We start from the raw sequence: 15,908 nt of genomic DNA on the forward strand, positions 1-15,908 counted from the left end.
TATCCATACTCACATAATTGACTAACAGAGATAAGATTAAGTGTAAGGTTGGGAATATAGCAGACATCAAAGAGAGATAAACAAAACGTAACTAATGAACTCACACCTACTAATGGCATTAAAGTACCATCAGCAGTCACAATAGATATAGACGAATTAAGAGACAAAGGATGACAAATCCGATGACATATTAGCATGAGGCTGCGAAGTGAGGAATTATTGAAACTCTTCAAACATGTATGGATCCAAAGAAGGGGCAACTACTGCATTTCTAGAGTGGGATGCTTTATAAGTCCAATGTTGTGGTGGATGACTAGGTTGCAATGGAGTATTATGAGGCTGCAATTGTTGAGGTTATGATCGTTGTTACGACCGTTGTTGCAATGACTTTTCTTTGCTAGGTAATAAGGGACATTCAGTCTTCCAGTAACCCTTTTGCTTATAGAAAACACACTCATCATAAGAGACCTTTGGCTTCAACCTATTTTACACTACAATAAAAATATTAAAAGACAACACGACAAAAACAACGATCTTAGAAGAAACCGTTGTGATTTTGGTAAAAAAAAAAAAAAACAACAGTTTTACACTATCCGTTGTCATTGAGCGCATTTTTTTTAATTAGCAATGCATTTTACAATGATTTTTCAAAACTGTTGTCTTTAAGTATTTTTTTTATCTTAATATTAGTTGGACCAACGGTGCAATGAACCGTTGTCAGTGAGAATGTTTTCAGAACGTTTGGAACAACGATGCATAAACCATTTCATTGTAATAATAAGACAACAGTTATAAACTGTTGTTAATAAAATTATAAACATTATGTTTTTCCCGCCTTAAATTTCATGCAAGAAATTGGGACATGTGTGCGACTTTCATTAATAATCACAAGAAAAAAAATGAGAAAAATAGACATTGTCAATTAATGAGAAAAAATTCTAATAATACGTCGTAGCTAAGATTCGAATTCTAAATTCATGATTGATTAATTAGAAAAATTTCTAATAATATACTGCAACTGAATCTCGAACTCTAAATCATTGATTGATGCGTCTTTTAAAATTACTAATAAAACTTAGAACTATTTCTTATGTGAATCGAAAAAAATGATATTAACATAATTTTATTTTGAATTTAACTTAAATTAGTTAGTAAAGATCCATATTTTTAATAAAAATAATAAGATGAAATGAAAACACTTCACGATGAAATAAAGTCAAGAAGACAATATCAATATCAAATTTTAAAACACTAAATAGATATCCAATTAACTAGCTAGGAATCATCAATCAAATTTAGATATATGGCCAACCAACCAACCAAAGAATCTAACAAGTTGACCATCCACGACGATCAAAACATTGAACGCCCTATAGTCTCCTTGACCAAAAGGCCGATGCTTCATTTCGAAATTGGTCATAAACCATGATCAACGAGGCCAAGACCTGCAAAGATAAAAAGTTATCTGAGAATGACACATTTTCCTTTTTACTGCTATATCGGGATATTTAACTTACATGAAAAACATTGACTGCAATGAAATAGCCTATTATTTTTTATTACAGATAAGATCATGGTTATTTAGAAAATATGACGAAATTGAAATTACCATTGCTTCTCGAGAACAAGAACTTGCACTGGGATTATTTAAATGTAATTTACCAAAATACTTAAGACAACACTCAGTTTTCATATCTAAATTGCCCTTAAAAAAGAATATCAAAGAAAGACATGCATTTTAAACTATTTAATTTTGCTTACTTCATCAAAAACTAAATCATTTAGATCTAAATACTCATTCATTTCATTTCATTTCGTATAAAGACAGAATAGGTCATAATAAATGATTTGGTATGAAAATATATGTGTTACCTAAAATAAGGGGTGAGGGAATCCTTGATGCTCTCGTCGTCCCAATCCAAGTTATTCCACCAATTGTCTTCACCTTTAATCACTTTTAATCTGTTCTTCAATATTTCAGCCCCAAATGGTAATTTTTTGAGCTTTGGACAATCATACACTTGTACATATTCCAAGTATGGAAAATGGAATGGTCGGTTTGCAATGAGATTGAGATCCGACATGTGCCACAAAATCAAGCATTGGATGCTAGAGCTAGAGATGGGGTTGGAGTTCCCTACCTCGCTTATGACTTCCTTCATTCCTTCACAATAAATTATCTCTAGAAAATTAAGGCATGGCAGTTGGAGAATCCAAGAAACATCATTCAACATAGGGCATCCACAAATACTTAGTTCACGAAGGTTGTTGAGCCGAACTCTATTCAATGAAATCTCTTCCAATAGATTTAGGAAACGAAAATCAAGCCTCTTTAAACATCCTAAACTTGATTCGCGACCCACGCCTACAGCCAACTCTAATCGGTCTAATCTGAGGTTCTGAATGCACAAAAACTCAAGGTTGTCACTTACCCTGCAGCCCCATTGTAGAGTGCCCAGATCATAGTTTGGAAGTTTTGAAATATTCTCTCCATCCAATGTGAGGTGCCATATGGAGACAGTTGGTGGTAACATATTGAGTCGTTGAATGTTATCTGTTGTAGCATTAATGGTAATTCCCACACTTAATTGGTGGCGTCCTTTGAAACATTTCAGCTCATCCCACCACCAATCAGTCACAAGAGGAATGTTTCTTATATCCAGCCACTGGAGCATTGATAAATTGGATATCGTCCCATTGGGTACGATCTCAAGACCAGTACCCCTTAGAAACAAGTTCTCTAATTTGCTAAGGCAACCAAATTCAAACTGCAATCTTATAATATGATTATCTGACAAGTTTAAATATTGAAGCTCGGCTAAGCTACAAATCTCCTTGGGAAGCTCTGTTATACAACAATCACTGAGATCCAAGTATGTTAAACGAGGCATGCTTGTGAATAAACTCGGAGGAATTGTTTTCAGGTTTATGTTCCCATGGAGAATCAACATAGAAAGTTTTGGAAAAGTGGAAGCTTCATACTCTTGTAAAGAAGTAATCTCATTCCTCATGAATGATGCTCGCTCTGCTTCTTGCCATTCTTCTTGTCTAGGCAAATCACTCAACCCGATTTCTGCTTTTACAATCCATTTTCTTTTGTTCCCCTGCAACCCAGAAACCATCAACAGTGCCATGTCTCGGATGACATCGTGCATCTTTACGACTTTGTCCGAATCACATTTCTCTAGCAAGGATGCAGCCCCGAGAGCTTCCAGATGGGAGTAGCCTTTGGCGAAAGCTTCATTGATCATGTTAAATTCATCGAATATGCCGCAACCTATCCAACACGGTATCAACTCTTCGAATTTGTTGATCTCATAATCTTCGGGCCACAAAGCGCAATACAAGAGACATTCTCTTATGGAGTCATTCTCTAAACTGTCGTAGCTAAGCTTGAAGGCTTTATACATGACGAGTGAATCTTCTGAAAGACCAATGGTTGTCCACTCATGTTTATCCCTTGTTTGATGGAGAGCTTCCTTCCAAGCTTCCCAAGACCTTTTACCTGACATGGCCCGGGCGACGGTGACAAGAGCGAGTGGAAGACCTGCACATTCTTTAGCAAGTTCTTCAGCAAGGAACTTAATTCCAGCATCTGAGCTGAGAACATCCCCATCGATGTTCTGCTCAAAAAGTTGCCATGCTTGTTCTGAATCCAGACATCTGACTTTGATCTTCTTTTCTGCCTTCATTTGTGCACACACTGTCTCGCTGCGGGTCGTGAACACCACGACTTTGCGCGGCTGCTGATGCTGCTGTTGGCCTTGCTCAGTAGCCGAGTGTGCCATCCCCAACAGTTGAAGATTCAAATGTTCCCAAATGTCATCAAGAAACATCAAGCAGTTCTTGTTCATCAAGTAACTACAGAGCTTATCACCACAAGTATTTTCACCGTCATTCTCCTGCAGTGTGTTCAGTCCTAGACTCTTAGCAATATCCATCTGGAGCCTTTTCAATTGGCAGCCTTTGGAGGCCACAACCCAAATGACACGATCAAATATGGTATGCTTAAGAAGATAGTGTTGCTGGATTCTGTTCAACGTGGTAGTCTTACCGAAACCACCCATTCCGTAGATGCCTATGATGTTGTCTTCTCCGCCATCGATGTAGCCCACAATGTCCTCCACATACGACTCGATCCCGACAGGCGGTCGGTGCGAGATGGGAAGCATCACGGTGGATTTCAGAGGCCCAACTGTGGCAACCGGATCCAAGGCACCAGCTCGGCTCATCAATTCATTAGCCTCGCCGAGCTCCTTTGCCACTCTTCGGATGATGGAGCAGTAGTTCGATGACTGTCTGACAAGAACCTGATCTCCTGCTCGCTGTGTTTGACTCGACGTGCCGTCAGTTTGATTGAAGCAATTGCAACTGAAGCAACCAAACGAAACAAAGCAGTAGAAGACTGATACAAATTCCTTTTCTATTTTTTTTTACCCTCTTACTCTCTTATAGATAAAAGCAGTACGTACGTAGTAGCTTGTATATGGATTAAAGCACAAAGCAGGACAATTGAATTGGCATGAAAAGGAAAAACAAAAAGTATATAGGGGAGAATACTCACTAACGCTTTGGAAATCCTGCTCGATGACACCCACTTTGCCTTCCAATATCTCCACCTCTCGCAGCCACTGGCTGACTTCGTTGGTCGGAATTTTCCCTTGTCGATCCGCCTGGTCGATCTGGTTCTTGATGTCGTCCCTTTTACCTCTCAATCTTGCCATTTCCTTCTCCAATTTCTGGATGCCAGATTTTGGCCTGCCCAGTACTGGCAGCGATGCCCACAGCCCACTCAGGCAACTGTTGACGTCTACGTCGAGATTTAGGTTGATGCACGCCATGGACAAGGAGAAGGTAGCTTGCAACAAGAGAGTTGTTTCGAGCAAGTTTATCAAAAATAAATATATAAATAAATAAATAGCGGTTAAAACTTTTTAAACATAGGTAGAGTTGACTCAAAACAGAATTATCGAATAATATAAGGTAATACGAATTTAAAAACAATATTCTTGATCGGAGATGTCCGTCATCCACGCTCATTTACTGTGCCAAACCATGCCATGTGATTTGTACAGCTAAGCAAAAGGAAAGGATAATCATAACGTATTAAAAAACAGTAGAGACTACCAATTAAATTAATTAATTACATGAATTATAGAATTAATTAAAGCCCCTACGAATTTAAAAATAATATTCTTGGTCAAAGATGTCAGTCATCCCACGCACTCACTACTATGCCATGTGATTTTTACAGCTAGCAAAAGGGAAGAATATTATAACGTATTAAAAAAAAGGAAAAGCCATCAATTAAATTAATTAATTAATTACAAGAAAATCAAAAAATGTATTTCAAAAATGTCCCTCGAAATATCAAAACCACTTTCGTTATATTTTTTTTGATAGGGGCAAAAGATATGAATTTGCTTCAATTTCATCCCCATAGGTGTAAAAATCTTGGAGAGAATTTAGTAAAAATATCTCGAGCTTAAAAATTTTGAATTGGATTGGACGACTTTTTAATTTTTATGATTGTTTAGGAGTTTCTCAAATTTTAAATTTCTATTGAATTTTATGTTTCTAAATTTATTGAAATGAAATTTCATGAAAAAAATTGGAACTTAGAGAAATTCTTATTTGCCCTTTATATTATTTTTAAAATTATCTTTTAGAATTTATTTTAAAAATAAATACTTCCAAATATTTTTAAATTTTCTGGAATAGCGCTATAAGAAAAATAAAATAAAAAAGATGGGCTCGTTTACCAAATAAGAAAAATATCAAACTTTTCAGATATAAATAGATAAAATTACTTTAAAAACGAGGGAAAAAATTAGTAAATACTTTTAAAAATTGAAAGTTTAGAGAAATTCTTATTTGCCCTGAAGCTTTATATTATTTTTAAAAATATCTTTTAGAATCTATTTTAAAATAAATACTTTTAAATATTTTTAAATTTTCTTTCGGAGATCATTAGCACTATCAATAATGTGGCACAAGACGATTCGTTCGATCCCATTTTCCCTATCAATTTATTCCTAGACCAACACAAAAGAGTTAAATTATGGATGACTATTAACCATTAGTATAAATGATAAGATATGAAATAAATCGTTAGTGTTAGGGTCGAAATGTGCTAGAAGGGGCAATGACGGATCTAGGGGGAGCGGGAATGTGCTTGAGGCAGAGCATTCAAAATTATAGCCATATTTTTATAATTATTGTATGTGTTTACATTTCTGATTTAATTGATCAATTGCTTGATGCTTACATTTCTTTGACTTAATTGATTGAATTATTCTAAGTGATTTTTATTTCTACCATGCCAATATGATTCAATTGCATTTTTAAGAATTTATACGTTATTTACCTCCCCTCTAATGTCGAGTTCATTCCAATAGTTTCATCCTTTCTCTTAGATATATAGTTTTCGTTCTGTAGAGTATTTATAGATAAGGTATAAGGATTCATGAAAATTAACAAGAGAAAGGCCGAATCTTTCCTTGACCTAAAAATTTTATTAAACTTCCTTGAAAATTATACAAAAATCGAAATTACAAGAATTGAAAAGACTTACCACCTGCTTGGATAGAGGGAGTTGACTAAAGGAAAGGGTATGGGAATCAATTGATATGTTTGGTGAGTGAAATTGCTTACTGAACAGTAAATTCCATATACTAGTATATAGGTTTCCTCAAATCCATAGTAAATTGGGGGGAATGAAAAAAAATTATTATTCATTCCCCCATTTAGCGCACCTTCTTCATGCTTTCCCACCATTTCTTTTTTTCTTCCCTATTTCTTTTCTTCTCCCATCCAACGACGTGTTCTCACCGTAGCTCTTCCCTCTCCTCGACGTTGTCCTCGCCGCAACTCTACCCTCTCTGCGACGCATTGGTGAACATCGCTCCTCACCATGAAGTTCGATGTTTTCCTTGACATTGTCTTCATCGTGACTCTACGAAGTTTGGTTTTTTCCTCGATGTCATCCTTGTCGCGAGACTCTTCCCTCTCCACAACTTGTTCTCACCGTGACTCTTCCCTCTCCTCAACACAATTCCTCGCCCGGTGAGCTATCTCCTGAATGTTCATTTGATTTTGTTCTGTAATCTTGATTTGATTCCCCCCCCCCAAATAAAACTGAGCACAAGTTCTTCTTTGAAGTCATCTTTTAAGTATTTTTATCTTAATCTTTCTAGTTGCCTTTCCATTTATTTTCTTTGTAGTCTTCTGTGAGTAAGCTGCTAACCAGGTACTAATATAAGCAATCATAATGCATTATTTTTCTTTGTAGTCTTCTACAAGTATGCTACTCATCAAAATGCATTTTTTCCACTTTGTTACTGAGATGAGAAATTATAATTCATATTTAGAATTGTTAACTAGGTAGAGGTAGGAATGGTTCTTCATAAAACTACAATAGATGCCCAAATAATTCCAGCAAGAAATGTTTTTCCAAGTCATCTTTTAGGTATGTGCAACTTTGTCAATTTGCACTATCTTATCCTTTCCCATTGCCTTGAAATTTTTTTTGCGATTTTGATCTTTATCTGATATGAAGAAGAATATTTTTAGTAGCTCTTCACATGAAGAAAAATATGGGAAACAAAACTCGAAACACGTGGTTATTACTTATTTGATTTAAATGGAAAATGTACCTTGAGGGATTTACTTGCAATATATGATGCCCATGATTTATTTCTTGTTTTAAAAATGGTAACGCTGGGCCTGATGTGAGAAAATATCAGGTCCATGCTGGGTCTAATTGTTGGTGTAATATCCCTCAGGTCAAGGCTGACCTGATTGACCAAGCTTGAGTCTTGGTTTGAGTTTCGATGTTTGACAATGCAGTTATGCATTTGGAGAGATTATTTGGTGCAATTCCCCTCTGATCAGGATCTGATCAGGCTGGCTGAAGAAGAGTCAAGTAGGTTAAGGTTGACCGGATACTTGACTAGGAAGTCCTAACTGGGATGTTAGGCGGTAAGGAAATCCTAGTGAGTGAAGCTAGGTGGAAGACCTGGTGAGTGAAGCCAGGCAGAAGAGAAGTCCTAGTAAGTGAAGCTAGGCAGAATGAAAGTCCTGGTGAGTGAAGCCAGGCAGAAGGAAAATCCTGGTGAGTGAAGCCAGGTGAAAGTCCTAGTGAGTGAAGCTAGGTGAAAGTCTTGGTGAGTGAAGCCAGGCAGAGGAAAATCCTAGTGAGTGAAGCTAGGTGAAAGTCCTAGTGAGTGAAGCTAGGCAGTTGGAAGTCCTAGTGAGTGAAGCCAGGCACGGAGAAAATCCAGATGGGTCAAAGTTGACCAGACATCTGGTGAAAGTCCTAGTAGGTCAAAGAGATTGACCGGATACTTGGCATGATGAGGAAAAGTCCAAGTAGGTCAAACGGATTGACCGGATACTTGGCATGATGAGGAAAAGTCTAAGTGGGTCAAAGGGATTTACCGGACACTTGGTGAGGGAGTTCTAGTAGGTCAAGGATGACCGGATGCTAGGCATGATGAACCAACAGGTCATGGATTGGTCGGATGTTGGTTTGGGGGCTTTGGGACTTGGTTTTGGACAAAAACCAGCAGCTTGATTGATCAGCCGATCGATTGGCTGGAGCCCAATCGATCGGTCGATCGATTGGGGTGTCCTCGCGAGAAGCCTTCGTCCTAATCGATCAGTGGATCGATTGGGAGGAAGTCGCGAGCGCACAGAACGCCTCTGGATCGATCAGCTGATCGATCTAGAGGTCCCAATCGATCAGTGGATCGTTTGGGAAGGTGCGTCTTGTCGCGGTAAGCCCTGGATCGATCAGCCGATCGATCCAGGCAAATTCCTAGAGCACAGAGGCGCTCTAGATCGATCCAAAGCCTCCCCGATCGATTGGGAGCAATCCAATCGATCGGGATCCGACTGTTAGCGTCGATTTAAGCCGCAGGCGTTCGTTTCCTTCGGCATCGCTTCAACGATTCATCTACGATCTTCACCAGCGACTCCACAGCTCTCTCTCAAGTTCAGATCGCCAGTTCTTGAAAATTCTTGGAGGTTCTTCCAAGTCAAGAGGCGGATCAAAAGCAAGAAGAGAAGTTAGGGTTAGGTTTATTGTAAATTTTTGCTTGTATTTCATATCCTTTCCTTTCTTCTTGTATTGAGAGTTTGTAAAGGCTTCTCCGCCTTCAGTAGTTAACGTAGAGGAGTGTGTTTCATAGTGGAGGGTGCGTGAGTGTGTGGATCCTTGGATTAGTCACATCTTGTGAGGTGGATACCAAGTAAATCCTTAGTGTTAGCGTTGAGTGTTGTTTTCTTGTATATTTCCATTGCATCTTTGAAGAAACAAACAATGCCAAGCACACGAGCACGCGATGAGCTATTCACCCCCCCCCCCTCTAGCTACTTTTCGGTCCCAACAAGTGGTATCAGAGCGAGGTCGCTTTTCACCGGAGTCATAGCTGGAAGGGGTAAACAAAACAAGCAAAGCTAGAGGGTGAAGAAGTTGGAGCAATTCTACAAGTCGAAGACTTCATCACAAGAAGCTCAACTTCAAATGGAATTCCGAGATGGACTCAGTTTCGACACGAGGGTGCCTCCACCATACACATCTACAAGCTTCGATCTTTGGAAATCAAGGATCGAAAACTTCTTAATGGTGGAGATAGAGCAATGGTTTGCTCTCATGGAAGGTTTTGAAGCTCCCACAAATTCCAAGGGCAAAGTATTCAAGAGGAGCAAGTGGAGCCAAGACAAAATCCAAAGATGTGAGACCAATAACAAAGTGACCAAACTTTTGGTCAATTTAGTGCCGTGCAACATCTTGGAGAAAATATGAGAATTTGAAGATGCCAAAGAGCTATGGAGCAAATTGGCAAAGATTCATGAGATCCCCTCCACTATACAAGATCAAGAAGAATCCAAAGAGGGTGACTCATTGGATCAAGATCAAGAGGAGGAAGACTCCGAAGTTGAGAGATGCTCAACTTCCGAAGAAGAGGAAGTCCAAGAAGCTTCATCCTCAAAGGAGTGCAATCAAAAGAGCAAGGAAGGAGTATATTCCTTGTTTCATGTACAAGAGGATGAAGAAGAAGGTGAAGTCTCCATATCAAGGATTGAGGGGGAGCAATCCTTGGTGACGCCGGATCAAGAAGAAGGAGAAGCTTCTACATCCGGGTCAAGAGAAGAAGTGGAGGAAGAAGCTTCCACCTACACAAGTCAAGCTAAATCTATGGGAGGAAAATCATTTGTGGATCAAGAGGAAGCCTCTACCTCCGGATCCAAAGGAGAAAGTGCTATCCCTACACAAGAAGGTATAAATAGTTCAATTAATAACAAAAATCATATTATATGCTTTGAATGTAGGGAAAAAGGGCATTACAAAAGTAAATGCCATAAATTGGCCAAGAAGAAGGACCAAGTAGCAAAAAAGGGCAAGGAGAAGCCCAAGGAAATCATCCCCGGAACAAAGAAGAGCAAGAAGCACATTGTGTGCTTTTCCTGTAACCAAAAGGGGCATTACCGAAGTCAATGCCCTAAGGGGAAGAAGGTGGTCAAGGCTCATGGAGGAAGCTCAAGTCAAGGGGGAGCCTCCAAGGTAAAAAGAAAGGGAATTTTCATTGATCCTACCCCTTTAAATTATGGTAAAAAGCATGCTAGCTCTAATTTATATCATTTTAATGCTATTTACCATGAAAATAGGAGGCATGATAAAATTAAAGAAAATCATGTAGCTTATCATGCTAAGACCTCTCAACCTAGGTTTAGAAAGGTAGATAGGAACTTAGGCAAGAACCCTAAGTATTCTAGGTATGTGTCTAAGAAGAAGAAAAATCATGATTTTAGTGAAAAATCTATGGTCGAGGAATTATGAAAGGAAAATCAAGTCTTGAGGTCAAGACTTGATAAATTAGAGAAGACCCTTAAAAAAATCACAAATGGAACACAAGGGTCTAAGGGTAAAAATCTAGGTCAAGAAATATCAAAGTCATCCAATGGTCATAAGGGTTTGGGATACAAACCTAAAACCAAGAAGGATGTAATTTCTTACCATAGGGTTCCATATAGCTATGGAACAAACCCTAGGTCTAGTGGGCAAGCCAAAAATACTAGGGAAGTCATCCCTAAGAGTATTTTTGCAACAAATGTGACTAAGACCTCTAAGAAGTTTAAGAAAGTCACTAAGAAGGTCACAAGGGAAACAATCCCTAGAGTTGACCTAGAAAATGTGACCAAGACTTCTAAGAAGCCAAACAAGGTCACTAGGAAGGTATCTAGGGAAGTTATTCCTAGTGAATACCTAGAGCATTCAAGGAGCACCAATAGGTTTTGGGTTCCTAGGAGCATTTTCTCTACCCCATAGATGGGTTAGAGAGTGTCAACTCTAAGAAGAAGGGTAGTTAACCCAACTTTGAAGAAATTGACACTCAAAGAGCATTTTCAAGGTTATTATTAACCTTTGAAAATGAAAAGAATTTATCATTTACTCTTTGGTAGAGTAAAGTGTGCCAAATTTGAGAAGTATTTATTTTATTTTAAAATGACACAATTTGGAAAAATCTAAGAAATACCAAGTTGGGATTTGGTATTTTCTTAGTGTTGCTCTTGTGAAAGAATGAAATATGCCAACATATGAGGAATAAAATTAATTTCAATTGGCATAAGGTAATCTAGGTATTTTATTTATGCTAAATCTTGCCATGATTGTTGGCCCATGATATGTCATGACATCATACTTATTTATTTGTATCTTGCATTCATGACTTACTATGAAAATACAAAAATACCATGTCATGCATTCATACATCATGTAGTTATAGGAATTTTTCTTTTGAAAGCTATTTCTTTTTGATGTATGCCATAACATATCATACATTATTTTTAATTCCTTAAAATTAAGGACAAATGACATTTATCAATTTGTACCAACAAGTGGTATTTGTAACAAGTGGTACAAGTGTATCAACAAGTGACATCCTAGGTGGATGTTCAATATTCACGAAAATGTCTAGATAGATGTGCATGATCCCTACATTAGGGCAAAATCAACTTTTACATCTCACAAAGACCTATAAGAAGACTTGCATGTGTTTTATGCACATTAGAGACAAGTGAGATGTTAGGATGATGAACAAAACTCAACATACTGATTTAGTGCATTCTTTTGAGTTTTCAATTCATCAAAACACGTAGTTATGTGTTCCCATCATTGGGAAAGCTAGTGTACAAGTCATGTGCATTAAGCCCAAGGAACATGGTGGGATATTGGTTTTGAAAATGGTTTTAAAATAATTTTGGAAAACCTTGGTGAAGGCTATCTTTTGATAGTAATCACCATTGAATAGTTAGACACAAACTTGAAGAAAACACTAAAGTTTTTGCAAGCTCTCAAGTTTGTATTAATCTTTGGAAATATGATGTTTTTTCATAGAAAACTATTTTTTCATGATAAAGTATACCCTAAATAATGTCTAGACAAATTTTCATGATTTTTGAAATTTTGTAGAATTTTCTAGGAGTTTCTGAAGTTGACTGAAATGAAATTTCAGCAACTATCAGACCTCAATTGATCACCCGATCGATTGAAGGGTCTCAATCGATCGGGCGATCGATTGAGAACAGGCTTCTCGCGAGCAGAAGCCGTCTGGATCGATCCACCGATCGATCCAGCCCTCCTGAATCGATCAGTGGATCGATTCAGAATGGTCTGATCGATTGGAACCCAACTCCAATCGATCCAAGATGCTGATTTTGGCTGGTAAAGTCTGATTTCAGCATTGTTGAACCATGGTTAGTCTAAGTAACCATTCCAAACCCTTAAAAATATATTTGCATACATAAAAAGGGTATTTTCATGTTGAAAACAAGGATGGATTGGTTAAGGGAGACTAAGTAGAAGTTTAGGTTGAGGTTTGCTTCAAATATTGAATATTTGAACCTCAAAACTTCTAAATTTGGGTTCCTAAAGGTTTAGGGATTCCAAGTCATTGTTGGTCCAATGACAGAAATTACCACCATGTCTTTAGGGGGAGGGACTCTTTAAAGACATGAAAATTATTTTTCATGAACCTTGGAAGATGGTTAACCTTCTTTTCAGACCATGCTCAAGGTTAAGCGTTTGAACATAAATGGGGAATGTATATCCTCATTGTTCAAGTGGCTCAAGTGGGTTAAGTTAACAATGCTCGGAGATGGGCATTTGACTACATTAATGGGAGAATGTAGGGTTAAGGATAATGAAGGGTATGAGACTTTCATTATCGTGTTGATCACAACGAGTGAAGTTGTGAACAACGATGAGCAACTCTTCAAGGGGAGAGTTTTCAGCAAGTGAATTTATTGATGTGTGCCCAAAGGTAGGGTTGATGTGTGTCAATAGGGGGAGAATGAAGGGTTTAAGTTATGACTTCATTACCTAGAGGGAGTTTGCCCTCTTAGGAGGAGAATGAAGGGTTTAACTTATGTCTTCATTACCTAGTGGCATGAAGGAGTTTGAGGCTATGGGATTAGCCTAACTTAAATGTGGTATTGTCAAACATAAAAAAGGGGGAGATTGTTGGTGCAATATCCCTCAGGTCAAGGCTGACCTGATTGATTAAGCTTGAGTCTTGGTTTGAGTTTCGATATTTGACAATGCAGTTGTGCATTTGGGGAGATTATTTGGTGCAATTCCCCTCTGATCAGGATCTGATCAGGCTGGCTGAAGAAGAGTCAAGTAGGTCAAGGTTAGCCGGATACTTGACTGGGAAGTCCTAACTGGGATGTTAGGCAGTAAGGAAATCCTAGTGAGTGAAGCTACGTGGAAGACCTGGTGAGTGAAGCCAGGCAGAAGAGAAGTCCTAGTACGTGAAGCTAGGCAGAATGAAAGTCCTGGTGAGTGAAGCCAGGCAGAAGGAAAATCCTGGTGAGTGAAGCCAGGTGAAAGTCCTAGTGAGTGAAGCTAGGTGAAAGTCCTGGTGAGTGAAGCCAGGCAGAGGAAAATCCTAGTGAATGAAGCTAGGTGAAAGTCCTAGTGAGTGAAGTTAGGCAGTTGGAAGTCCTGGTGAGTGAAGCCAGGCACGGGGAAAATCCAGATGGGTCAAGGTTGACCAGACATCTGGTGAAAGTCCTAATAGGTCAAAGGGATTGACAGGATACTTGGCATGATGAGGAAAAGTCCAAGTAGGGCAAAGGGATTGACCGGATACTTGGCATGATGAGGAAAAGTCTAAGTGAGTCAAAGGTATTGACCGGACACTTGGTGAGGGAGTTCTAGCAGGTTAAGGATGACCGGATGCTAGGCATGATGAACCAACAGGTCATGGATTGACCGGATGTTGGTTTGGGGGCTTTGAGACTTGGTTTTGGACAAAAACCAGCAGCTGGATCGATCAGCCGATCGATTGGCTGGAGCCCAATCGATCGGTCGATCGATTGGGGTGTCCCCGCGAGAAGCCTTCGTCCCAATCGATCAGTGGATCGATTGGGAGGAAGTCGCAAGCGCACAGAACGCCTCTGGATCGATCAGCTGATCGATCCAGAGGTCCCAATCGATCAGTGGATCGTTTGGGAAGGTGCGTCTTGTCGCGGTAAGCCCTGGATCGATCGGCCGATCGATCCAGGCAAATTCCTAGAGCACAGAGGCACTCTGGATCGATCCATGGATCGATCCAAAGCCTCCCCGATCGATTGGGAGCAATCCAATCGATCGGGATCCGACCGTTAGCGTCGATTTAAGTCGCATGTGTTCGTTTCCTTCGGCATCGCTTCAACGATTCATCTACGATCTTCACCAGCGACTCAACAGCTCTCTCTCAAGTTCAGATCGCCAGTTCTTGAAGATTCTTGGAGGTTCTTCCAAGTCAAGAGGCGGATCAAAAGCAAGAAGAGAAGTTAGGGTTACGGTTTATTGTAAGCTTTTGCTTGTATTTCATATCCTTTCCTTTTTTCTTGTATTGAGAGTTTGTAAAGGCTTCTCCGCCTTCGGTAGTTACCGTAGAGGAGTGTGTTTCATAGTGGAGGGTGCGTGAGTGTGTGGATCCTTGGATTAGTCACCTCTTGTGAGGTGGATACCAAGTAAATCCTTAGTGTTAGCGTTGAGTGTTGTTTTCTTGTATATTTCTGCTGCATTTTTGAAGAAACAAACAACGCCAAGCACACGAGCACGCGACGAGCTATTCACCCCCCCTGTAGCTACTTTTCGGTCCCAACACTAATATGGTCCAATATCAGGCCCAATGATGAGCTTAATTTGGGTAAATATCAGACCCTTTTTAATCCTGGAGAAAGGGGATGCATTGAAATACGGCAAGAGAGAGAGGGGATTTAGGAGGTTGGTGGGAGGGGTAGAAAGGAAATAACACTATTTTTGGTGTTCTTTTTGATAGTTTTGAAACTACAGTGCTCCTTTTGGTAAATAAGAAAATGTGGTCGCTCCTTTTGATAAAAAAGTTGAAATAGGAACCAATTTGCTTGTTACTAGTGATGCTTGCACTACCTTCCAATCCTGAAGTTACAAAACATGTTCGTTCATTCCTATTACTTATTTTTTTTATTTTTTAAGTGATTTTTATTCTATCTTCCCGGAGAAGTCACTCCGGGGAATTTTGTTTCGTTTCAATGATTCCTTTACTGTACATGACTTTATAATCTACTTTATTTGAATTTGATTTGATGATCTTATCTTGTTGGAAATCATGTAAAGACAATTCTTATGCATCACATGTGGGGAGAAGGGACACTACCACACAAAATGCCCCAAGAAGAGGGAGATCAAGAAGTTTGCGCAATTAAAGAAATGGGAGAAAGAGAATAAGAAGAAAAGCTCAAGTTAAGGGGGAGCTTCAAGGGTAAGGGAGGTATACCCTAACTTGAATTGCATTTCAAGGTTTAATTCTTATACACCCATGCATGCTAAAAATAATTGCTATTATTTATCCATGCATAACTTTGGTTTCAAA

At 38.9% G+C, this 15,908-nt stretch overlaps 1 protein-coding gene across 2 annotated transcripts; it reads right to left on the reverse strand.

The window, feature by feature from the left end:
* Positions 1–1,235: 1,235 nt before the first annotated feature.
* LOC122043426 (probable disease resistance protein At1g61300) lies at positions 1,236–4,881 on the reverse strand. 2 transcript variants are annotated; one of them, XM_042604024.1, is made up of 3 exons: positions 4,565–4,881; positions 1,873–4,381; positions 1,236–1,445 (listed from the first exon to the last, which is right to left on the reverse strand). In XM_042604024.1, the coding sequence occupies exons 1-3, from the start codon at positions 4,839–4,841 to the stop codon at positions 1,430–1,432; spliced, it is 2,802 nt and encodes a 933-aa protein (XP_042459958.1). In that variant the 5' UTR covers positions 4,842–4,881; the 3' UTR covers positions 1,236–1,429. The 2 variants fall into 2 exon arrangements, with proteins under 2 accessions (XP_042459958.1, XP_042459959.1); XM_042604025.1 differs by having other exon boundaries at positions 1,237–1,445; positions 1,873–4,371; positions 4,565–4,696.
* Positions 4,882–15,908: the final 11,027 nt, after the last annotated feature.

Source organism: Zingiber officinale, chromosome 2A, assembly GCF_018446385.1.
Source record: "Zingiber officinale cultivar Zhangliang chromosome 2A, Zo_v1.1, whole genome shotgun sequence".
In the NCBI taxonomy this organism is placed as follows: Eukaryota; Viridiplantae; Streptophyta; class Magnoliopsida; order Zingiberales; family Zingiberaceae; genus Zingiber; species Zingiber officinale.